General features: G+C 31.7%; 1 protein-coding gene across 1 annotated transcript in view; it reads left to right on the forward strand.

The window, feature by feature from the left end:
* LOC111091674 (40S ribosomal protein SA-like) overlaps nucleotides 1-13,252 on the forward strand; it is a 77,241-nt gene extending 63,989 nt beyond the window's left edge. Inside the window, exons 2-3 of the mRNA XM_038569861.1 lie at nucleotides 12,174-12,231; nucleotides 13,194-13,252. Coding sequence (XP_038425789.1) covers nucleotides 12,174-12,191 — 18 coding nt within the window. The 3' untranslated portion in view covers nucleotides 12,192-12,231; nucleotides 13,194-13,252. The remainder of the gene's footprint in view (nucleotides 1-12,173; nucleotides 12,232-13,193) is intronic.
* Nucleotides 13,253-14,770: the final 1,518 nt, after the last annotated feature.

The raw sequence follows: 14,770 nt of genomic DNA on the forward strand, positions 1-14,770 counted from the left end.
GACAAAATAAATATTCTAAATACTCAAAATGTATTCCTTTTCCTCTGATAAAATGACCTGAGAGTTGCGCTTTCTCCAGTTTTCAAGACACTGGCAAATTGTTTAGGAAATTTGGATTTATTGTACATTTTTAATTTTTCGGAGAAGAGTGATATACCCTTTTCTCTGATATCATGAAGAGTTCTTTATTTCTAGTACATAAACTATTTTTTTGACTTCTAACTATTGCTGATATGAAGCATATGATACTATTGTGCAGGTTGCAAGATAAAGCAAGTAAGTAATTATGTTGCTGGTCTTTGAGAACTGAATTTTGGCTTGGTGTAAAGGTGTACAGTTGTAAGGTCAATAATGTAAATAATAAATCTAAGGTCTTGGCCAAATGTACACTTCCAGGTATGGAGCAAGAGATAATGAGGGATTATTGTCCTGGAATATCTTACATAGCAGAAAGCAAGAATGGCATCAATGATTATTTGAGTCCCATTAAAAGAATAGTAGGAGTTAATTTGAAGATATCTTCAATGTTCCAAAGATGAAACAACCAAAAATCTAGTCTCAAAATTGGTTGAATATACATAAAATATTTTCAATTCATTTTATTTTACATTTAACCAAAATTTTTTAGCAACAAAATTAAATGAATGCCACAGAAATAAAACAATTATTTTTATTATACAGAAAAGGAAGCCCAAAATAACTTGACTCTGGAAAAGAGTAATTTAATTAGGCAGAAAGGAAAAAATAATTTTCCATGACCCATGCCTTTTACATGAGTAAATCACAATGGTTCCAATAAATGCCTTGGCTATATAAGAGCAAATGAGTACAAAACATTTAGTGCACAATATTTTAATATGCATAAATAGACAAGTAGGACAAAAAGTAATGATTAAGGATAAAATCTATCTCTAATAAAATCTTCACTCCAGTATCTAAAATAAGCCCCAAGCTCTAGTTAGAACATAGTTTATTTTAGGTATGCCCATAAAATTAAGGGTATCCATGAAAATTAAGTGTATAGGAACTATTTCTGTCCATTAAAAAATTTATCTTAAATTCAGAATATACCAGGCTATAAAAACAAATGTGACTAACTTCATATTCAAACCAACATCCTGTGTGTATTGGATCCTCTTCAAATCAGTCCACCTCATATTGCCTCAGAATAGAAAATAAATTAACCTAATAGGATTGGATGTTAAAATTTTTACCAAAATTTCTTTTTAAACAAATGACTTAAGCATATTTTACCATAATCTAGACGCCACACTAGTCAATAATCAAAGGAGCAAATAGTTCTTTTTAAATTTTATCCTACTAGTAACACTGATAGTATTGCCAGCAACATGATTGCCGGACTTGTTTTAAGTTTTTTGTTTTATTTTCTAAATGTTTACCACAAAATATATATTTTTAAACATTTTCAGATAATATTTGCCTTTTAACGTGGTTGAGGGGCTCTTGAGTGGCTCAGTCGGTTAAGCATCTTCCTTTGGCTCAGGTCGTGATCCCAAGATTCTGGGATTTAGCCCTGAGTCTGGCTCTATGCTCAGTGAGGAGTCTTCTTCTTCTTCTCCCTTTTCCTCTTTGCTCTCCATCTCTGTCTTTCTCTCTCTCAATAAATAAATAAAATCTTTAAAATAAAAAAATAAAGTGACTGAAATAAGTCTTTTCCATTATATATGTATACACACAGAAACATTGGGACAGAGAGAGAGAAGAGAGAGAGGGAGCCTACGCAATTAGTTTTATTTCATAAGCTGACCAGTCTGTCCTTATATTATTAGGAAAACAAGAAATTAAAAAATGTCCTTGAAAAGTAGACCATAGTTATTCTTGTGCAAATATCTATAAATAGATTTGAGTTTCTGGTGTTAAACTTATATACTGGAACAGGGCCAATAAATACTATTTTTACAATTATATGATTTAATAAAATTAACTTTTTCTCATTAAAAACAACAATCCCAAATCAGTTTCCATGTCTGATATTGATTGAGATGAGGTGTTCTTCAGTATTTTTCAACGTTTTAAATATATCCCATGAAAAGCAACAAATATAATACTCTGATAATCCTTAAATGTTTCTTTAAGGGACTGAAAACTTCATTTATTGACTTATATAACAGATATATTTATAATGACTTTTATAAATATTCTAATCTTGTTATGCTTGAATAGTTTGACAGATGCAGTAGGAAACTAAAAAAAAAAAAAATCATTCCAAGCATAATTTTGTTTTTGAGTTCCACTATAGATTAATATGAATGTGAGCAAATACAAAAATTGTTTCATCTAATGCAACTTATAAAATTTAATAAGCTGAACAGGAAGTTGTTATATCAAGTTCCTTTGAATTTTTAAAGCCGTGCTTTTCTGTTTCTGTATTCCTGGTATCAAGAGCGCAGAAGAAAATATTTATTTATATTATAGAATTTATTATGCCTCATCTCCATTTTGCCTTAGGAATAAATTTCAGTCTTAATATATATCTGTTTAAAAACTTGCAATAATTTGGGGTGCTTGTGTGGTTCAGATGATTTAGTGTCTGTTAGTTTTGGCTTAGGTCGTGATCTCAGGGTCATGATATCAAGTCCCCTCCATTGGGCACCATGCTCAGTTGAGAGTCTCCTTGAGAATCTCATTCTCTCTCTTCCTGCCCTTCCCCTTTATCTCTCTCTCTCTCTCTCAAATAAATAAATATTATTTAAAAAACTTGCAAAAACCCACTTGAAATAATTTAATCTGATATAACAGTAAAATAAATTTTGCTTATTAAAATATTTTTTAAACATTATTTAATTATTTGAGAGAGAGAGAGCATGAGTCAGGGGGCAGGGCAGAGGGAGGGATAGAAGCAGACTCCCTGCTGAGGAGGGAGACTCCCATCGCTGGGATCAATCCCAGGATCCTAGGATCATCAGGCTTCCCAGTCTATTGAAAAAAACATTTAAAGAAAATAAAGTATATCCATGCAGAGACCTCTTCTGAAGTTTCATTATTCTAAGATTTTCTGTGTTTACATAGGAATTGTTGAAAGTCCGTATTTCTGGAATAAAAATGTGTAGCAGCTGAAAAACGTATGCATAGAGAGAAATAGAGTGAAATGTTCTTAACATGAATAATTGAAACTTTAAATATACTAATATATCTTATATTTCTCTTGAGTAAATGATAAAGGGAAATACATCATTAAACATTCTTTTGTAGAAAAAATATATATAAAGATATAAGTCCATTACATGGTGACTGTTTTTCTCTTGGAACAAAAAATACATATTTTTCTTTTTTAAATATTTTATTTATTCATTCATGAGAGACACAGAGAGAGGCAGAGACATAGGCAGAGGGAGAACTGGCACCTCGCAAGGATCCTGTGGGACTCAATCCCCGGATCCCGGGATCAGAGCCCTGAGCCAAAGGCAGACGCTCAACCACTGAGCCACCTAGATGCCCCCATGTCTCTTCTTGTGTTGCCACTGACTTTCCATAGGCTATTATGAACCCCTAACTAGTTAGAACTTTCATACTCTATTTGGCTATAGGATTTTGGGTCATCTTGCCCACTTAAGTTTGGAAGTCTTATCTTCAGGTAATTTTTTCCAGATTCCAACCACTCTGTGTCCTTCTAGAGGCTGAAGATCTTTAGCTCTCCTTATTAACTTCAGCTTAGAACTAATCACATTGCATTATAGTTTTCTGCTTACTTTGTATGCCCCCAGAAGTGGACTGTGGGCATGGTCTTACTCATCTTTACATCCTTAGACTTTACATCCTTAATGTGTGCTAAATTATTGGCTCAGATGGCTTCTAAATGTAAAATTATTTTTTACGAAGATTCATAGGTAATACATTACAGAATCCATATAAGAAGCTTACTCCAATATATTAGTAAAAATACTACAAACATAATAAGTTGTTGAACTTACTGGGCAACTAGCAATGTGGAAGGACACATTTAACAATTTTGATCTTAGTTTCTTTCTCTGTAACATTTGGCAATATGACAACAATAACATTTACTCATAAAGTAGATCTATATATATAGTGATTTAAAATCATTATGACTGTGAGTTTGACTACTTATTTAGGTACCTCATGTAAGTGATATTATTGGCTACTTATTTAGGTACTTCATATAAGTGATATTATGAATCTTTATATATTTGGCTTAATTTATTTAGTAGGAGATCCTTTGGTTTCGTTCATGTGGTCACAAATGCAAAAATTTCTTCTATATAAAGGCTGAATTGGGAATCCCTGGGTGGCTCAGCGGTTGCACATCTGCCTTTGGCTTAGGTCATGATCCCAGGGTCCTGAGATCGAGCCTGCTTCTCCCTCTGCCTGTGTCTCTGCCTCTGTGTGTGTGTGTCTCTCATGAATAAATAGGTAAAATCTTAAAAAAAAATAAAGGATGAATAACATTTCTGTGTGTGCGTGTGTGTGTGTGTGTGTGTGTGTGTGTGTGGTGCATTGCCTTTTAAAAAAATCATTTCTCAGTTCATTGGCACTTAGGTTGTTTACATATCTTGGATACTGTGAATACTACTATAATAAACAGAGGAGTGCAGATATCTTTTTGAGACACTGATACCATGTCATTTGTATAATACCCAGAAGTGGAATTGCTGGATCATAGACTAGGAACTAATTTATCTTGTTTTCTAGAGGTAAGCAAGATAAAGACATAAGCCTGCCTAAGTAAGCTACGATGAATATTTATTTCTGTATGTTCTGTGTATGCATACATGTTTTGCAGAGATTCATTTTCTAGTTATTGAGTAACCACATGTAAAAATATTAAAAAATATTGAGATGTACAAAATATGGAGGCATGGGAGGTGAGTACATAGAGTTTAGGAAGTGCATCATTTTTGTATATTCATTACCTGGACTGAAGATGGATATTGGTTCATTATGGTGTGAACTGATCTGAATAACTGAATCATTCAATTTGATCACCTAAGATAAAAAGAAATAATATTTTATGGAGAATACTGGTTCCAAATTTATTTTAATATTATTTTCTTTTGTCAGAATTCCTAATTCTTTGAGTTAAAGGGTATTGTTCCTAAACTGAAAGTAAGAATTATCCCGTCAAGCAAAATCTAATATATGAAAAAAAGTTTACTTTTTGGAGTAAGGAGGTAGCCTCTCATACCTATGGTTGTGCCATTGAGGTGTTGTAAAGATCTGGTTCCAAAGCACCACAGAATATTATTTTATTTTTATTTTTATTTGGAAAAGAATTCTGTACTGCAATTAAAATGGCAAGTTGCATATAAAAGTCTTTAAATTTATACTTTACAGTAATTCAGGTTACAATTTCAATTCACTGTGAAACATATCTGGACCTGATTATATTTTTAAAATTAGTATCCTTCATACACACACACATACACACACACACACAACCTGGGATAGATTATTTTTTAAATAAAATTATATTATTTGAAATGGTTAATGTCATATTTTCTTATTGTGGGCAATAAAATATCTTAAAAATTAACAATTAGTTATTTTACAGGATTTTTAAATGCCATATTAATAGAGGTTTGTATTTACCAGAAATCTATATGCAGAGTAGAAAAAGAAATGAATTAATTCCCATGGGGATGTTCATGGAAAGCCGCAGAATATTAAAAATGTGGGTTTTCTAAGAAAGCAGCTTCTAGCCAGAATAGGAGAAAGAAAATAAGAGAATAGTGATGTATAAAATACTCTGTGGAATGAAAGAGGGAAACATGTTTGTGTCAATTCTCAGGACTATACCACTCTAAGGAGAGGAGGCTGGAGAGAAGTCTTATGTAAGGGAACTAGATGATGACGTGTTTTCACTGTGGCTACCATCCTTTCAACTATACTAATGATCTACAATAGCTATCTAGGCTTTGGTGACTGTATTCTGTCAAATTTCATGCAATGCTGAAGAAAGTCAGCTTCAAAGGATTAAAATTTGGGTGTATTATCTTGGACTTTGTGATTAATATGTTGTAACCAAATAGTATTTAATCAGCAATCAGAATCTATAGTGTGAAAAAAAAAAAGGAATCTATAGTGTGCAGTATGTTAAGCACTAGTCACTTGGATATCAGGCTTTAGAAATGTAACTAGTCTGAATTGAAATGTATTCAATGGTAAAGTGCACAATAGATTTTGAAGATGGTACCAAAAAATAAAGAAAACAAACTCTCAATAACTCTATAGAATTACATGTTGATGATAACATTTTGGATAATAACATTAAGTAAGGTATATTTCTAAAATTTATTTGACTTATTTCTTTTTAGCTTTTTAATATGGTTACTAGCAAATTTAAGATTATGTATTCGCTTAGTTATATTTCTACTGGATTATACTGATCAAGATTTTAGCCAGAAATAACATCCCCAATGTTCTCTCATAATTGGACACATACACAAATGAAAGTTTATGATGCGACAAGATATTATTACTAATTTACTAACTTCTCAAACCAAAAAGATGACAAAGTTTACTCTGAGATTAGGAATGTAATTTAGGAAGGATAAACTGTTGGATAGTAATCATGCCAAACTGGGAAACCAATCAATGTATTTGGGAGTATCCCCTAAAAAGAGGAAGCCCAAGAAATACCTAAATAAAGTTGCTAATGAGAAAGCAATTAGTAAACTCATCTTCCATAGATAACCACATTCTTGGAAAAAGAAGTTATTTATTAATGGAGGAGTGTGTTCAGTACTATACCTAAATGGTTAAATGAAGATTTTGGCCCTATTCGATTATTACTGATTAGATAACCTAGATTTGGTAGCTGGTGTTGTGGAATTTTACCATCCTGATGATTTTTGGAACAACTGTTGATGTTTATTTTTTATTAAAAAAACCATGTGATACTTGCTAATAGAAATAACATTAGGAATGTTATTCATCCTATATACTACTAAATGCCGCTAAAATGCTGCAAAACTGGTGATTTGGGGAAATATCGTCTTACAACTTTTGAAAAATGTCTTTTTTCACCAGTTGCTTTTCTTAATTTTTTATTTGACTACTGTTGACACATAATGTTACATTAGTATCGGGTGTACAGTACAGTGATCCAACTGCTCTCTATATATGCTATGCTCACAAGTGTAGCTACTATCCATCACCATACAACTTTATTATAATATCATTGACTATACTCCCTAAGCTGTGCTTTTTTTCCTCATGACTTATTCATTCCATAACTGGAAGCCGCATCTCCCACTCCCCTTATTTTGTGTCTTCCTCTACCCTTCTTCCACCTGGTAACCATCAGTTTGTTCTCTGTATTCATAGGTCTAATTCTACTTTTTGTTTATTTGTTTATTCATTTTTTTCTTTTAGATTAAACATATTAGTGAAATCATATGATATTTGTCTTTCTCAATCTGACTTATTTTGTTTAGCATAACACCCATTAGGTCCATCCATGTTGTCACAAATGACAAGGTAACATCCTTTGTTATAGCTGAGTAATATTCCAGGGCCTGTGTGCGTGTGTGTGTGTGTGTGTGTGTGTGTATGTATGTATACATATCTTTCTTATCCATTTATCTATGGTTGGGCTTAAGCTACTTTCATATCTTGGCTATTGCAAATAATATGCAATAAACATAGGAGTACATATCTTTTTTTTCACTAGTATTTTCATTTGATTTGAATAAATACCTAGTAGTGGAATTATTGAATTGTATAGTATTAGTCCTTTTATTTATTTTTTATTTTTTTAAGATTTTATTTATTTTTTCATGAGACACAGAGAGAGAGGCAGACACAGGCAGAGGTAGCAGGCCCCATGCAGGAAGCCCAACGTGGGACTCGATGCCAGAACTCCAGGATCATGTCCTGAGCCGAAGGCAGACGCTTAATAGCTTAGCCATCCAGGTGTCCCATATTAATACTTTTAATGTTTTGAGGAATCTCTATGCTGTTTTCTGGTGTTGTGCTAGCAGCTGAATGAACTAAGACCATTTTTAATGGTTAGACACTTTATTATCATTGTTCTTTAAAGATGTTTATATTTCTTTAAATTTTCAGTGGAGTGGCTACACAAATTTAAAAACTAGGGAAGGAACAGATTTTAATATGTAGACTGAATTCAATAAACATTATGTGGATAGTGGAATAGAGTCTGGTTTGTACACTTGTGAAGATTGTCAAATAACAGTTTTACTGGTATTTTCCATGTTCATCTGATTATTTTGACACCCAATATACATCGTCAAAAGTTTTATATCATTCTGATATACTTTAATCCTGGATTTCTCAAGTAGGATAAAACTTAGATTCTTAGAGGCACCACAGTAGTTATGTTCGTATGAAGAGCTGCTCCCCTTTATCTGAGTGTTTAGAAATACATTCAAGACCTGTAGGAAGGTAAAAAATAAAGAACTAACTCTCCAAGCTTGACAATTTCAGAAATCCATCATCTGACTACTGCAAGGTAACCTTATACAAGACAGCGAACCAATTAGTCCTGTCACTCATCGACAGCTAAGTACAAAATGGATTTAAGGTTAGAGCTCTGAGATAGATTTAATGCATGAGTTAAACAGTATGTATAATGGTACAGTGCTACAATGAATGACTGGAATCTTTGGCACATTTCTGACAAAGTGACTGATGATTGACAACAAGGTGTAAGGGGAATTTAGACATGATAGAAATGGGTCAAAGTTCATTTTTGTTCCTCCATTCAAGTAGTAACAAACTCTAGAAAACTGTCAGAGCTTAATTTTATTTTATTTCTCTTTTGTAACTTAGTTGAGCCACACAGCAGCAGTTTGAGACTGACAAGCCTAGAAGGATGTGGTCTTCCTGGTAAAATGTGAAGAAACAATTTTTCTCAACAACTATAATGAAACAAAATATTAAATAAGACCAGAAGACTTGGATCCTAATCATAACTATGACACAAAGTACCTGTATGATATGAAGTAGCAGAGTCATTTGTTTCCCTTTTACAGAAATAGAAGAAGAGAAAAATGACTGAATAACCATGGAGTTTCTTCAAGTTAAGGGAAAAAAAATATTCCCCCCCCCCAAAAAAAGCCACAAAACAACAACCCACTCTTCTACATCTTAACTGCTTGCTTTTGAAACTCTTGTTGCCACATTCAGAATGAACTTTCAACAAGATAATTCATTCAGTTAAGTTTTGAGTTTGAGCCCATGAGCCAATGAGAAGAAATTATACAATGAAAATATGGCAAACTAAAGTGTTTGCTCTTTTCAAGAACATAATAGCAGAATTTTTTGGAATATAAAGATTATTTACTATAAGTTTACGTAAGCTATTGAATCTATAATGTTTCATTTATCAGAAGTATTTTGAATTATGCTACAATATCTTTAAAGTAAAAAGCATAAAGACTAAAATATATGAGCAGACTCTATTTGCTTTCTATTCACATAGCATTTTACATTATTAATTGCACCTTGAAAACAACAGTCAGAATATACCAAAACGCGAATTCACTTTGAGTTACAGTTTGATGGTTTTCTTTAATCACGAGGGGTCTGAATAGTTATTTTTGCAATCCAATGGCTTGGAAATCTGTTTTAGATGAGGGGATTTAGCTATCCCTTTTCCCATAAAAATGAAAATAATTGTTTTTGAAGCTTAAAGGTTCAGATTTAATCAAGTTTTTAAATGAACTGTGACAAAATAAAAGTATTGTAAAAATTGAAATAGAATGGTTTTGTCTAAATATGCTGTATGATTGAGCAAAATGTATTATGATGATGATCATATACAAAATCTATGTTATCAGCAACAAGAGACAGCCTCTTGAAATAATGAGTTTTTACAGAGAATAATAATAGTCATATATACATATATAGAAAGGAATTTACATGTAGATAACTGAAAAGAATGCCCATATGTCCAAATTAGGTTAAAAATTAGAAGAGATATTGAAGGGTAACATAGAGAAAGGTTATTAATATTAAGTGGAATATTTTCACTTCATTATTTTGTTGAAAATTAATCACTACTTAGGTCTAAAGTGTTACCATTGTTCTATTTTTATTTTTTTTTCTGAATATCCCCAAGCCCTTCTAATCTGTTCTATCCATCTTGTATACACTCAAGTTCATTTCCTATCCCATGATATCCCATGAGTCATTTTCATAATTGTAAGTCATCACATCTTACTATTTTTTTGCTTAAAGTTACTCAACTACCATTGTACACAAAGTAAAAATCAAATTCCTATATCCTTGTTCATTATCAGGCCCCTATTTATTTAACTTTGTATCTTAACTGTGTAATACTCTAAGACCTAAAAATATTGAACACTTTTCAGTTCCCTGCCTATTATTTTTCTCTATTCTCTTCAAGTAAGTAGTTGCTTGAAAACACTTCCCAAACCCCATATCTTTCTTAGCTAAGTCCTTCTTCCATAAAACTTATGGCCATTTCTATCAAATCATTTTGTTATATTTAATGAGAAGTGACTGTTTTTAGATAGTTAAAAATTTGGGAATATGTTTGCCTCTCCTCTTCCCAATATCTAGTCCAGTAGTTAAATTATAATAGGTTAAATTATTATACATATAATAAATATCAGTTATAGATTAATGTCAGTCATTTATTACCTTCTGATATTGATCACTTCGGTATCATCATGGATAAAGTGAAAAGAAGTTAATGCACAAGCAGTGATGGCAATGAAATAAATAATATATAAGAAAATATTTTCTAGTACAGATCAACATATATATTATTCAGATGTCCATGTGTATGTATTTATTATATTATATTCCTTATAGTCATACACGATTAAAACATGTCTAAAAATGAGATAGGGTTGATCCATAGATTATCCTTGTTTAATTCACTAAAAAAACTTTTTGCTAATAATGTATGACAGACTTGATCTTTCTAGCTTACTAAAATAATCTATTTAATGAAATTGTAAATTACATCAGCAAACTTAGCCTAAAACTCAGATTCAATTGTATGATTATTGGCATGTAAGCATGGCTCTGTTAATTTTAATATATAAATGAGCTAGAAAGGGAGTAGTGAATTTTGAGTGATAAAAATTATTATATATATATATATATATATAGGATGTTTTTAAATTTTGAACTTTAAATTACAAAATTGAAAAAAAATTAAAAATTATTATATTTAACATAACTTTACTGGATTGAAAAAGGCCTACTTGATGTGGATATTGCAAGATGTACAAATAACTACAAAATGAGCACTGTTAACAATTACTTTATTCCTATTATATTTACATTAATGACAGGAACATTTTCCTGAAATTCAGGCATTTTGTCTCCTAAATATATAAGTAAACTTTACATCTTTTAATTTCTAATCTTAGAAATGTTAATTATAGAAAATATTAATTAAATAGCTATTATGATTTACATTTTATCCATTAATATGCTTGGTATGTTATCTGCTGCTAATAATTTAAGTTAAAAAAAAGCTTCAGTGCTTTTTTTCCTGCTATATTTGTTTCTTTTATGCATTCATCAAATTTTATTTGACCTTTAGATATGTCAACTAAATAACTGGATGACAGAATTTCAGGTAGATGTTTTGACATATTTTCTGAAGCCTAGCTTGGCTGTGTTTATTCATGCTAGCTTTTTAGTCAACATGCCTCCAAATGTGCATTCCCATGATGTCTGAGAAGATGTATGTATCATCAGATTAAGTTATGACTGCAAAAAGTGAAATGTTGTTCTCATGCTGCTAAGAAGTGACATTCAAAATATACATTATTCATCCTTCACAATGAGCAGATTCACTTATATATTTTGATTCAACATTTCAAATGGATTAAAGTGGAACAACAGTCTTCCTTAAATATGGGATTTAGCCTTGAAAATCCTGATGAACTCACTTCATTACATGTGAATACATGCTTATTGTTTAATCTTTAATTCTGTTTAAAAACATAACTGAAAACAGTCTAAAATAACCTTTTGAAAATCCACATCAATACATCCAAATATATTTGTTAATGTGTTAGTGTGCAGATTCATTCTTTTTGTATCACCTTTTATTTTGAGCCAATAGGTGAAGAGCCGTATCTCCATTACCACCATGCAATATGTTTTACTGAATTTGATTTTATAACCTTGATAATTTAAGCGTACCGGCATATCTAAAAATATAAATATTTTTTCTTCTTCTAAAGGTTGGAAAAAGTTTTTGAGAAGATTCTGTCTTTCTGATGAAATACAGCATTATAGAATGTAAGGTATTTGGGGAGTGTCAATTAATATCTTCCTTCTCTTCTTAAAAACCATAATTTAAGTGTAAAAAATGCTAGTGTAAATGCACACAATGTAACTCATATTATTAAAAGTATCAGAAAATCTACCTGTAGATTTTAAATTAGATTATTCACTTGACACATTTCAACATTAAATAAACCTTGATATATGCATGGAGACAAAATAAAGCAGGAGATAGTACTAAAACATGTTTGTTTATGATTAATACAGAATTAATTATTTTGCCCACCTGAATAAAAATTCACATGGAAAGCTCCATGAAGTAGGACAAATATACTCCACCCTTCATTACTAGAACTGTGTTTAAAAATGCTGTTTTAATTATATGGTCTCATTCATTTGGTGAATAAAAAAAATAGTGAAAAGGGAATAAAGGGGAAAGGAGAGAAAATGAGTGGGAAATATCAAAGAGGGTGATAGAATATGAGAGACTCCTAACACTGGGAAAGGAACAAGGAGTAGTGAAGGGGAGGTGGGTGGGGGATGGGGTGATTGGGTGACGGGCCCTGAGGGGGGCACTTGACGGAATGAGCACTGGTTGTTACGCTCTATGTTGGCAAATCGAACTCCAATAGAAAAATATACAAAAAAATGCTGTTTTATCAGTAACTTGAGACTGTTGATTTTTTCCACATCATTATCTTAATTCTTTAATGCTTAATATGTATTATTTATTAGTTATTTTTATACTCAAATGCATACTATTTGCCAGGTATTATGATAGTTTTTAATCTTTCTAACTTCCTCTTCAGGCATATACATGCACACACAGACATATTTTTTGCATTATATATATCAACTATTCTAAATTTTTTTCAAAAATCTATAGATACACTTATTACTTAAAAATTCAGAATTTTCCATTGCAATTTAAAAATATTTTACATATTTGCATATTGACTTTAAGTGTATTTTTCCAGGGACGCCTGCGTGGCTCAGTGGTTGAGCATCTGCCTTCAGCTCAGGGCATGATCCAGGAGTGCCGGGATCGAATCCCACATCGGGCTCCCTGCGTGGAGCCTGCTTCTTCTTCTGCCTATGTCTCTGCCTCTCTCTCTTTGTGTTTCTCATGAATAAATAAATAAAATCTTTTTGAAAATTAAGTGCATTTTTCCAGAAAAAAACATGCAAGATTTTCCTTAATAATATAAATTTTAAAATTATATTACTTTTCTTTATGAATTTTAAATCTTTCATGATTTCCCACTTCTTTTCTTTTTATTGCCAGTATTGTTGTAGCAAAGTTGACAGGAGCACAGGTAGTGATACAAAATGAATCCCTGAGGAAAACATGATTCAATTTCATGCTTGAATGTTTACCTAAAAACTAGCTTATTAAATAAGGATACGTTTTAAAAATGGTTCAAGTGGGGATCCCTGGGTGGCGCAGTGGTTTGGCGCCTGCCTTTGGCCCAGGGCGCGATCCTGGAGACCCGGGATCGAATCCCACATCAGGCTCCTGGTGCATGGAGCCTGCTTCTCCCTCTGCCTGTGTCTCTGCCTCTCTCTCTCTCTCTGTGACTATCATAAATAAATAAAAAAGGAGAATTAAAAAAAAAAATGGTTCAAGTGGTTAAAAAAAAATCATAACTCAAAGGAAGAGGTAAGATGAAAGGGAAATGTCTTCCCCTTAATCAGGATTTTTTAACATAAATTATTAATTCTTAGCCAAAATAATTCAGTGAATGGAATTCTTAATACCTAAATGTGATATAATAGTTATTTTCTCAAAACTTTCTCATCTAAAATATATCTCAAGTATTTTGCAAAAACAGTAAATTCAGAAGTGTATGTAATGCCAGATCTTCCATACGTCACTCATACACTTGTTCCCTTCAGTTTAAATGTAATTTTCACTGCCTCCTAGTTTTCTCCAATCTCCTCCAATCTAGCATAAATATCCCAGCATATTAATCTTTTGAAGGACTACTGGAATACAAAATCAGAAACTTGGAAGTAAGCACTTTAAGAAAAGATTTATGCATGTCTAGGACAATAATTTGCCATATATATGATGGTAAATTAAACCATCCAAGCCAAGATGGTCATACATTTCATGATCATAATACTATTTTTAAATTTGATTGAGTGAAATTATTTTCTCCATTTGGTGAGGGCTTTTAGTCATTTAATCATTTAGAAAAATTATAAAGGACTTTGATGTTAAACATTTTCTTGATGTTCTGTGTATCTTATTTTCCCATAATTGTGTGCAGAGAGTGAAAATGATCGAGTTGATTTTTTTTTCTTTTTCCCATTGGAGAGAAATTAAGCTAAACTTAACAGATTTGGGAGGCATTAGTTATTTCTACTTCATACAAAATTTTGTCAACATAATATATTAAAGTGACTATGCTCTGAAATTAATTGATTTATTTATAAAATAGCTACAAGAAGAACTTTTTGCTTTCATAATTTTACAGGTTCTCAAAGTAGATTTCAACAGAGCTTGTGAACTATGCAGGACAATTTGTATATCCACTTTACTGATTAGGAA

The sequence above is a fragment of the Canis lupus genome, chromosome 22 (genome assembly GCF_011100685.1).
Source record: "Canis lupus familiaris isolate Mischka breed German Shepherd chromosome 22, alternate assembly UU_Cfam_GSD_1.0, whole genome shotgun sequence".
In the NCBI taxonomy this organism is placed as follows: domain Eukaryota; kingdom Metazoa; phylum Chordata; class Mammalia; order Carnivora; family Canidae; genus Canis; species Canis lupus.